At 57.0% G+C, this 11,316-nt stretch overlaps 1 protein-coding gene across 3 annotated transcripts in view; it reads left to right on the top strand.

Annotated features, from left to right (window-relative positions):
• Positions 1-249: 249 nt before the first annotated feature.
• BRF1 (BRF1 general transcription factor IIIB subunit) overlaps positions 250-11,316 on the top strand; it is a 45,871-nt gene continuing 34,804 nt past the window's right edge. The window contains exons 1-3 of one of the 3 annotated variants that reach the window (XM_073895963.1): positions 250-330; positions 7,784-7,890; positions 10,874-11,047. In XM_073895963.1, the coding sequence (XP_073752064.1) occupies positions 10,954-11,047 (94 nt within the window). In that variant the 5' untranslated portion in view covers positions 250-330; positions 7,784-7,890; positions 10,874-10,953. The remainder of the gene's footprint in view (positions 331-7,783; positions 7,891-10,873; positions 11,048-11,316) is intronic. The other 2 variants (XM_025869240.2, XM_073895962.1) reach the window with 2 other exon arrangements.

Raw genomic sequence — 11,316 nt, 5'->3', positions numbered from 1 at the left:
TGCTCTCTCTGGCTGCCACGCGGCAGTGTGAGCTCTGGAACGCGGTTAGAGAGGCCACACGCGCACTGGCATGCCAGAGGGAGGGGAGGTTTGCCGGTTGCTAAGAATGGCAGGGGGAGGCCCCAATTCTCCAACCATGAACGCTGATCCCACTGTATCCATGCTTCAGATACACCCCAGGCCGTGAAGGTTGCTGGTATGGCTCTTTCCTGCCAAGTTTTGACTAATCAGTCTGATTTGTTTTTCTAGGTGCCGGCAAAACCCCAACCCTGGGCGGCGGCTTCCATGTGAACCTGGGAAAGGAGTCAAGAGCACAGACCCTGCAGAATGGTACTCCCCGCGGCGGGGGCTCTGGATGAGGGCACGTTCCGGGGGTGAAGGGCAAGAGTGGGTGGCCCGCAGTGACCCCTGGCTGGCGCTTTCTAACCATGTTGAACAGGAGTGTCTTACTCCTGGCTTCTGGGGAAAGCGTCCAGTCTTGCACCATTAAGGAGGACGTTGGCTGTGGTCAGCTCAGGCAGGAGCACGTTCTGCCAGCCCCTCTCAGACGTTTGCATGAGGCCACTGTCAGGAATGTCAGGCCATGGAAGAGTCCTCCCGACGCGCTGCATCCCCTCGCTCTGTGGTCTTTGCGGTGGACCTCGGAGACGCTGCAGGTTCCGTGCAGACCGCCACAGTAAAGCGAGTCTCGCGGTAAAGTGAGTCACATGGACTGTTTGGGTTCCCAGTGCATTCCAAAGTTATGTTTACACCACACTGTAGTCTGTACATGTGCAATAGCATTGTGTCTACAAAGTCAGTGTTCATAGCTTAATGAAAAATGCCTCATTGCTAACAGCGCTCACGGTCATCCGAGCTCTCAGCCAGGCACGGCCTGTCTGCTGGAGGAGGGTCTGGCCCCCACGGTGCTGGCCGCTGACTGGCCAGGGGGGTGGGGGCTGGAGGCTGGGGTGCCCGCGGCAGTTTCTTAAAATAAGACAAGAAGGCAGTTTGCCGCACTGATGGGCTCTTCCTCTCACCAACGGTTTCTCTGCAGCAGGCGATGCTGTTCGACAGCATTTTACCCACAGGAGAACTTCTTCCGAAATGGGAGTCGGTCCTCTCCAACCCTGCTGCTGCGTGATCGAGGCAGTTTTTGTGAGAGTCTGGTCCTTCGCTGTCACGTCAGCAGTGCGCACAGCGTCTCCAGCAGGAGCAGTTTCCGTCTCAAGAATGCACGTTCTTTGCTCACCCAGAAGAGGCCTCTCCGCCTCCTTTCGGGTTTTATCGCGAGATTGTAGCAGTTCAGTCCCATCTTCTGGCCCCACTTCTGATCCTGGGTCTCTCCTGTTTCCCATGGGCGGTGACGTCCCCCACTCAAGACTGGAACCGCTCAACGTCATCCACGGGGGCTGGAATCCACTTCCTCCAAAGCCCTGTGGATAGTCGGAGCTCTTCCCAGGAGTGCGAATGTTCTTAATGGCATCTAGAACGGTGAATCCCTTTCAGGACGTTTCCGTTTACTTCGCCCAGATCCATCGGAGGAGTCACTCTGTATGGTAGTTACAGCCTTCCGATATGCATTTCTTGATAATAAGACTTAAAAATCAAACTGACCCTCGACCCCTGGGCTGTAGGATGGCCGGTGAGGTAGCAGGCATGCACCCTGCATTGATCTCATTGCATGGCTCCGTCGGAGCTCCTGGGCGCCCCGGTGCAGCGCCCCCGAGCAGTAAGGTTTGGAAGGAAACCTTTTTTTCTGAGCAGCAGGTCTCAACATTGGGCTGAAAATATTCAGGAAACCATGTTGTCAACAGATGTGCTGTCATCGAGGCTTTGTTGTTCCGTTTATGGAGCACGGGCAGAGCAGATTTTGTAGGATTTTAAGGGCCCCGGGTTTTCAGGACGGTAAGTGAGCAGTGGCTTCCCCTTAGAGTCGCCAGCTGCCTCGCCGCTAACGGGAGGCTCAGCCTGGCGTCCGAAGCTTTGCAGACGCACCGAGCTCGCCTCTCGAGCTGTGGACGCCCTAGACGGCCCCTTCTTCGGGGAGAAGGCCGGTGCGTCCGCGCTGCAGGTCGGCCGCTGAGCGCAGCCACCTTCCCCGGCGAGCCTCGCGCCATCTTCGGGAGAACGCGCTCAGCTTCTCCATCGCTCAGCTTCTCCATCGGCGCGGCTGCTTCACCTCGCACGCGTACCTTAGGGAGCCGGCTTCTTTCCTCAAGGCTCCTGAGCCCACCTCCGCCGGCTCCGGACTTTCTTCTGCCGGCTCCTGCCCTCTCAGCCTCCACGGGACTGAAGAGGCGGGGCCTGGCTCTGGACCAGGCTTGGGCTGCAGGGAACGCGGTGGTGGCCGGTTTGACCTTCCATCCCGACCACTCCGACTTTCTCCGGATCAGCGCGAAGGCTGTTCCGCTGTCTCATCGTTCGCGTGCTCACTGGAGTGGTACTTTTCATTTCCTTCAAGAACTTGGCCTTTGCATTCACAGCTTGGCTCCCTGGCTGGTGCAAGAGGCCAGCCTTTCGGCCTCCCCGCCTTCCACGCGCCTTCCTCGCGCCGCTGACTCATTTCTAGCTTTGATTTAAGGTGAGAGCCAGGCGGCTCTTCCTTTCACTCGAGCACTTAGAGACCACCGTGGGGTTATTAACTGGCCTAATTCCAATATTGTTGTGTCTCAGGGACCAGGGAGGCTCGAGGAGGGGGTGGGGGGAGGAGGGAACGCGGGGGGGGGGGCAGTCAGGACACACAGGACATTGATTAAGTTCACGGTCTTCTGTGGGCGTGGTTCGCGGCGGCCGGAAGCAGTTACAACAGGAACATCAGAGATCACTGGTCGCAGATCGCTGTAATGGATAAAACAATAAGAAAAATTTGAAATATTGAGAATTAACAAAATGTGACACAGAGACACATAGTGAGCAAACGTGGTTGGAAAAATGGCGCCCAAAGACGTGCTGGAGGCTGGGGGCCTTCCGTCTGTGAGAAGCGTAGCGTCTGTACAGAGCAAACAAGGTGCGCCGGTTCCCACCTGCTGGGAAGGCGGCCAGGCGAACTGTCGCACTCAGGGACCCTCCGCTGCTGTGGGTGTCACACTCAGGGACCCTCCGTCCACGGCCCTGGGCTTGTGGTTAGCACATCAGACTGTGCATTTCCTTTGTGCTTCTTCCTTTGACCCGTGGTTTACGAGTAGTGTGGTTTGTTCTCATTCCAGATCATACTGTTTGCAGGACCTCCGTCGTTTGAAATGGTGGAGGCTTGCCTTATGGCCCAGCACGTGGTCACGTCTGGGCCACTGGGCCCTTGAAAGGAGCATTTTTCTGCACACGGTCTGTACCTGTCACTCAGGTCAGGTTTCCTTGTGATGCTCGCTCAGTTTGGTTGTGTCTGTCCTGTCCCTGGAGGGCATGTGAAAACCCCCAAGATGACTGTGCGTCCTCCCCGTAGTTTGGTCGGATTCTTGTTTGACCAGTGTGAAGCCCATGTTCTTGGTGCGTGCACACGCGGACTTGTTCCTGGCAGGCAGCCGACCCTCTGTTGGAGGAGCGCTCTGCCCTTGGCCCCGTCGGTGCTGGCCCAGCCCCACCAACTTCCTTCCAACTGCTGTGGCCACACTGTGTGCTTTTTCTGTGGCTGACCTGAAGATCTTCTGCATGTGAAGAACCGTTTCCCGGTAGAGAACTCGTATTTCTAAAAACCGGCATGCTGTGTTTACTAGAGTTGTGCGTGCATCAGGCCCAGATAAGTTGTAAAGAGCAGCATTCATGCTGCACACATGTGGCAGTAAAACTGCAGACTAATCATAAGGACAGAAGCAATCCGTCCTATTAGAAATAGTGATCTCTTGGTTCAGTAAAAGAGAACTCGCCACATGCTCAGAGTGGGGTGTCGGCGAGGGCTGAGGCCGACGTATTTGGGGAAGTGCTGGGCGGCCCTAGGAGCCTGCAGTCCTGAGAGGACCCTTGCCTGTTGTCCTCTGCAGACCTTTCTGCGGGGCTCCTGCCCGGGGATGGCGGCCCCTCCTGCTACTGTCAGCATCCGGTCTTTGCCCAAGTCGGGGCTGTGGGGCAGAAGGGGGCCGGCGGGTCCAGTCCCTCGTTCTGTTGCTTTTGATGAGAGCTGTCTGCATGGCACTTGCGGCCCAGCACAGTCGTCACTCGGCAGTGAGCCCGCACTGTGTTGACCTCCTGTCCTTGGAGATCTTTCTCTTCTCTTTGTGCTGTGGCAAGTTTATGCCGATTTTATCTCCTTGCCATTTTCTGTAGCTCTTGGGGCAGATTCCGACAGGTCTTGCGCATGTTGTCTGAGGTGTAATTGGCGCATCTCTGATGTGTGGTGCCCCCTCCTGCCCCGCGTGGAAGTGGTGTGCTGACTGCCGTGGAGATGCGTGTCTGTGGGCGTCTCTGCCGGGCAGAATCCCGCCCGCTGCCCCACCTGCCGGGTTTGGGTGCAGTCTGGGAACCGAGCTTCCGCTGTTGTGGGTGTGTTACGTGCTGCTTGGCCGTTGGAAACGGGAAAGCTGGGAAGTGAGCAGACTGACGGCATCTATGGCCCTGGTCGGGACTGACGCTCACACGGGGTTTGCCATCTCCCGGCCTCCCTCCTGAATGGTGCTGGTGCCCACACCCTTCCTGGGTCCGTCTCTGGTTCTGTCGGGAGTGCACTCCGGCTGCGGTTCACAGGCAGGTTGGCGAGGCGGACCCCGCGGGCCCCTTGTCCGCGCTCTGGGTGCGTGTGGAGGGGCCCCACGGGCACCCCACAGAAAGCAGGAGCCAGCGATCCAGGGCCGCCAGCAGGGAAGGTGACTGCTGGGCTGAGTGTTGATCTCTCTCATCATCTTTCCTGACTGGGTCCTTTTGGGGTTTTCCCTCTGTCTTTGGAGTTGGGACGCGCCACTGGGCTGAAGCTTTCTGCATGACTCGATGAGCCCTTTTATTGGGGAGACATTTCTGTACTATTCTTTCTGTATGTCTGTTTCTCTTGGTAAAACATATGTAGAGTAAGGTGCATAAAACGCACTGACCTTAAGTGAACTGCTTGGTAAACGTACATGATTGACGTGTGCCTCACAGATCAGGGAGCACGTGCTTCTTGAGCCCAGGAAGCTGCTCAGCACTGGCATCCGTGCTGTGTGGGGACTTGATCGTGTGGATGCACCACTTTGTCTGGGGACATTCGGGGCTTCCCTTCCGTCCACGCCCGTGCACGACGTCCTTCGGTGGTGGCTGCCGGTGGGCATGTGCCTGAGAGCGGCACCCGGGGCGGCGGGTGTGTGTGCTCATCTGAGTGTGGTTGTGCCACTCGCCCGCCCTCCAGTGGCCGCCTGAGTGCTGGGGCCGCGGTGGTCCTGGGCGTCCGTCGGTCTCGCACCCATGGCGATTTCGCTTGCTTTGTGGCTGAGTGACGGCGTGGGCCACCTGTGTGTGCTTTGGCCGTCGGGAGAGCCTGTCCTTGGGAGGCGCCTGCCGTTGTGTCTTTGCACAAGTGTTTTGAGAAGTTGAGCTGCCATTTTGTTACTGCTGGGGTTTGATGTTTTCACACATCCTGGGTTCGAGTCCTTGCTTGAATGCACGTACTGTGAATCCTTTTCCCAGTTGATGGCTTGGCTTTTCACTCTCTTGTCTCTTGACAAATAGAAGTTTCTTAATTTTAATGAAGTCCCAATAGGTTGTTTTTTATGGTTAGGGAGTTTTGTGACTTAAGAAATTCTTGTCTATCCCAAGATCTGAAGACACCCTCCTGGGTGTTTTCACCCAGAAGCTTTGTTGTTTTCTAGGGCGCATTTAGGTTTGGGATCTACCTCAAATCAATTTTGTGCAGACGGTGTGAGGTAGTGGTTGAGGTTTACATTTCTCACTGTGGACTTCCTGGTGCCCCATCCATCAGCAAGACCGTCCTTTCCTCGGGACGCTGAACTGGTCCATTAGTCCCAAGTGACTGAATGTGGAAGCGTCAAGTCCAGCTCTGCTGTGACACCAAGAGTCCGTGGTGTCTCTGGAACCATGCCCCATGGGTCTGTGTGTGCCGAGGCCGGTGTGTTGTTGCAGAAGTCCCGCGTGAAGCTCTCAGCTCTGTCCCCCTTCACCATGGTCTCGGCTTCTCTGGCTCCCTTGTGTGGCAGAGAGTTGGAATCATCTCGTTGGTTTCCGCAGGAAAACTTGCCCGGAATTTGGTTGGGATTGATTCCGTGGACTCTGTGGATCAGTAGGTGGAGAGCTGCTGCACTGACTCAGAGTGTGGTCTTGGTGGTGGCTGCCTCGTTGGCAGCCCTGTGGTCTGTGACCCGTCCCCCCTCCCGTGTCCCCATCTTTGTGCCTCACTCATGTCCAGGGCCCTGCGGGGTCTCCTGCCATGGGGCTGCTGTGCGTGCGGCAGGGGTGACTGTGCATGTCCTCGGCCGGCTGCTGACCTTGACGTGACAGTGGCCACCGGCGTGTTGTCAGCAAGCATGGTGTGTCTGTTGAATGATTATGTGCGTTTTCTCTTTATCTTGTTACTGCGGTGAATTGCCCTGATGTTATGAATGTTATGCTCCCCTCGCACTTCTGGGAGAAGCCCCGCGGGGCCACGGGCGCTGTGTGTGCTGTCTGCACCGACTCCGGTGTCTTCCTGGACCTGTGGGAGGACGTGAAGCCGTCTGGGCCTTGCCTGGGCCTTCGGTTTTCTTTCTCACATTTAAAGATGAAAGATGCAGTTTCTTTGATGGGTCGCTTTTTCGTAGGGTTTTAGTGGACCACTTAGATTTTCTCTTCCTTCTTGTCAGTTTTGATGAGACGTCCTTTTCGGATTGCCGGGAGTAATTCCGACACAGACTGTTGTCAGGGTCGCTCATAACCCTCTTCCCGTGCTCCTGGGTCTCCCGATTTGGGGAGACGGCCTTTCTTCATTCCTGACCTTGGTAAGCTGTGCTTTCTCCGTTTCCTTACTTGGCCTTGCTAGGGATTTATCGGTGTAGCAGCTGCATTAGTCTTCGCAGAGCGTCGGCTCGTGGGTCTTCTGTGCTGTTTGTCTCCTTCTTGATTGGAGTCTTCTGTCCGTTACGCCCTCCCTTCAACATCTTCAGTTCCCTGTTCTTTTTCAGCTTCTTAACATGGAAGATTTGGTCACTTTTTCAAGCCTTCTGTTTTTGATGTTCGCAGTTACCTTTGCTACAAGCTTCACCTCTGCTGGAGCCCACAAGGCCGGAGGTAGCGATTCCTCCTTTTTGTTCTGTGGGCTTTTTCAAGTTTTGTTTTGAACTACCTCTGGTCTCCCGGCAGAGTTGCAGAGACAGCTCCCTGAGCATGCCCTCCATCAGCTTCCCTAGGGCACGCATCGCCCACAGCCTGGCCACAGGGTTGCTGTGAGCCGCCTCGCCGTCCTGGGCCTCTTCCCGTCTGCGACCATCTCTCCCAGCCTGGACACACTCGAACAGTCCTGGCACTTCGGAGTCTGCTGTGGATTTGGGGTGATCCCTTGTCTTTGCCCCACGTAGGGTGTACCTGGGCTCCCGGGCCTGGCATGCTGCCACGCTCCTACCTTTCCTATGCTGTGCTCCTTAGAGACCAGTCCCCGAGGCCGGCCCACACAGACGGAGGAGGTGTGCCTGCGCCAGGGGGCGAAGCCGTGGGCAGATGGGCCGCGCTTCTCCTCCAAGTGTGGCGTGGCCCCCACGCTGCCCTGCTGTCCGCCTCCCTTCTGCAGTGCAGTGCTCACGCCCGTGGCCCGCCCCCAGGTGTGTGTGTAGAGCCCTTGCTCCGCAGGACTGCTGCCCCATGGCGTCCGTTGTCCTTATGCCATGTCCTTGTTCTTTCTGATAACCTCCTGCAGGAGTCTGCGCCCCGTCTGGAGGGAGAGGTCTCTCGAGCCAGCTGCGAGCCTCCCCCGTGGACCCCGCCGGCAGCCGCTCTTCCTCCACCCCCGAGCCCACTGTCAAGGTCTTTATCTGTGTCTGCTCAGCCGTTCGGTTCATTTTGAGTTTTGTTTTGTTTTATTTTGTTTTTAAGTAGGCTCCACGCCCAGCCTGGGGCTTGAACTCACGACCCTGAGATCAAGAGTCAGACACTCGACTGACTGAGCCACCAGGAGCCCCTAATTTTGAGTTTTAAAAAAAGTTCAGTGATCATATTTTTAATTGTCAAGGGCTGTATCTTTTTAATTATAGCCCCTTGATACATTTCTTTTTTTTTTTTTAAGATTTTATTTGTTTATTTGACAGAGCGGTTGAGAGAGAGCACACCAGTAGGGTGAAGGGCAGAGGGACAAGCAGACTCCCCGCCGAGCAGGGAGCCCGATGCAGGGCTCCTTCCCAGGACCCTGGGTTCATGACCTGAGCCGAAGGCAGTTGCTTCACTGACTGAGCCACCCAGGCGCCCAGATTTTATTTATTTGAGAGAGAGGAGAGAGCAGGGGGGAGGAGCAGAGGGAGAGGGAGAGAAGCAGGCTCCCCGCTGAGCAGGGAGCCCGATGTGGGGCTCCATCCCGGGACTCCGGGATCATGACCTGAGCCGAAGGCAGTCGCTTAACTGACTGAGCCACCAGGCGCCCCTCCCTTGATACATTTCTGTGGATTGGTATCTTTTCTGATATTCTGGAGGATGTCATGGGCTTTGAAAGCTTTTTTCCGTTACCAGTCTGCTTGTGGAGCCTGGTGTTGCTGTTCCCTTTCATTGCCCTTTCCCACGGAGGTTGCTGATTCTCGGTGTCTGTTGTCATGTCTGCAAAGGGGCTTCTGTCGCGGGGTGCCCCTGGAGCTGGTCACAGGAGTCGCTGTGACGCGTGGCCCTGCTGGGGCACCCCAGTGTCTGCTGCACTGGCCTGACCTTGGGGCCCAGCTGGTGTCACCAAGGTCCTCCTGGTCTGGGGGTTTGTGGGGGGGGTGTCCTGTGGACAGAGACCCTGAGACTCAAGCAGTTCTGACTGAGACCCTTCTTTCTGCATGTTCCTGGGGCACTTGCCTGGCCCCGGCCCTGCGCTGGGTTCATTTTCTTGCTCTCCTGGCCGTTGCCACTGGCTTGAATGGAAAGATGGGCCTAATTTTCACAAAATGCCAAAATGTGGAAGGCAACCATGTGCTAGTGTGTTTACTTTTAGCATTCATTTTTTGGGAGGAAGCCTAATGAGAATAAGCTATGGTTAGTTGATTAGGAATGGTTTTACAAGAATTTATACTTATTAACGTTGTACAATTGTACGTGCATGTCTGCATCATGGGATTTATTCAGTTTGCCTATTGTGCTTGCTAACCTCGCATGGAGTAAAAAATTACTTGGGGGTGGCTGGGGGGTGACTGCTAATGGGCACAGGGTTTCTTTTGGGGTCATGAAATATTCTGAATTGTGATGAATATGCTAAAACTATTTTTTTAAAGATTTTATTTATTTGAGAGAGAGCATGGACACATGTGCACACAAGTGGGGGTGGGGCAGAGGCAGAGGGAGAAGCAGGCTCCCCACTGAGCAGGGAGCCCGATGCGGGGCTCCATCCCAGGACCCCGGGATCATGACCTGAGCCGAAGGCAGACGCTTCACCGACTGAGCCACCCAGGCGCCCCTAAAATGATTAAATTGTATACCTTAAGTGGGTAGATTTTACAGTATGTGAATTATATACAATATATTATAAGATAACTGCAATCATTCCGAGCCCCCAAGCCACCAGGGAGCCCCCCACTTTGTTCCAAGAACTCCCAGACGGGCATCAGCCAACAGGTAGGGGCTCACAGGTCCTCCATCACAGGCGTGCTGGGCTGAGTGTGTGTGCCCATGGGGAGCCAGTGATAGGCCCCTTTCTGTCCAGTCAGTCAAGGCTGTGGTTCTGTGTCGGTTCAGCCCGGCTGGAGGGCTCCAGGCAGGGCAGGGGTGCTCCACTGGGAGGGGTGCTGACCATCTGGCCCCCCAGCTGCCAGAGCACATGCCAGCTGCTGGTCCCTCGGGGCACTGGCTCCCGGGGTCCCCGCCTGTGGCTGGCGGTCATTGTTTGCCACATCTGTGGGGCGGGCAGGCCAGGCCGTGGGACCTGAGGAAGCCACACAGCCCTCGCCTTCCCCAGACTACTGTCCTTGTCAGAGGGCAGGGGAATCTGCACGTAGCTCTTTGTGGGCAACTTGCACGAGTCCCTGCCTTCTTTCCCTGGCCCAGCTTAGGGTGGCCTTCACCAAGAGAGAGTGGATCTGGGGAGCCAGGGCTGCTGGGTACAGTGGGGAGTCTGTGTGCTGGGGTCCACGGTGGTCGCTGGGAGTGGGCTGTGGGCGGGTGCTACAATCTAGCTCTTGCTCTGTCCCGATGTGGGCTTTGGGCTTCCTGGTTCTGTGCTGTGTGGCCCGTGGCCCGCGGCAACCCTTCCTGTCCACACACACAGCGGGTGCGTCTCCTCTCCTGCTGCCGCCCGCAGTGGGAGGGGCTTACCCAGGGGCAGGAGTGCACATTATGTCGCGGAGTCCGCAGACATCCCGGCAGCCCCTTCCGTCCCCGAATCTGCCAGGTGCTGCCCCTGCCCTTGCCCAGGCAGCGCATGGCAGGCTGGAGGCTGGCCTGGGGGCAGCTGGCCAGGACACATGGGTCCCTGCTGGGAAGGCTGGGTGGGCATGGCCAGGCTCCTGGCGGTTGGAGCAGGCCCAGGGCACTAGCCGTGGGGCCCATGGCCGTCAGGCCATGTCATCAGCCCCTGTCGGGAGGTCGTGTCTGTGTGGAGCACGTGGTGATGTTCAGCGGTGAGGAGTAGCCCCAGCCTGGCCGACACACAACCCTTTGCAGGCACCGATGCCGTTTGGGTGCAGAGAGGAGTGTGAATCCCAGGCCCCCGTGTCCACACAGAAGGCTGGGGACACATGAGAAGTGAACCTGACAGCTTAGAAGGGGGAGGGCCAGTCTGTGTCCTTCCCGCTGGGAACCAGTGGTAACGTCTCATGTTGTGTCCTAGGGAGGCGTCAGATCCACCACCTGGGGAGCCAGCTGCAGCTGAACCAGCACTGCCTGGACACAGCCTTCAACTTCTTCAAGATGGCCGTGAGCAAGCACCTGACCCGCGGCCGCAAGATGGCCCACGTGATCGCGGCCTGCCTCTACCTGGTGTGCCGCACGGAGGGCACACCGCGTATCCTTTGCTGCGGGGGCCTCTCAGAGGAGCCCCGTGTTGGCTCCGTGTGGGCCGTCCTCCCTCCGACCTGGGCTCAGTCGGTCCAGTAATCCGCTGTTTATGAGGCTTCCTGGACTCGAGTGGCTTTTCACCAGCTGGGAACTGGGAAGCTGGGCACCTTGGCGAGGACAGAGCTCACTCCGCCTGTGGCTGGCTGCTCTCCCGCTGTCCTCCTGCCCCCCACCATCGGCTGGGCCTTCTTGGAGAGGACGGGGGTCTGTTCCACT

This window comes from Callorhinus ursinus, unplaced genomic scaffold, assembly GCF_003265705.2.
Source record: "Callorhinus ursinus isolate GAN/ISIS: 27379988/994484 unplaced genomic scaffold, GSC_fseal_2.0 scaffold8, whole genome shotgun sequence".
Classification (NCBI taxonomy): Eukaryota; Metazoa; Chordata; class Mammalia; order Carnivora; family Otariidae; genus Callorhinus; species Callorhinus ursinus.
Note: the sequence above shows the minus strand (reverse complement) of the source record. Positions and strands in the feature narration are given on the sequence as shown.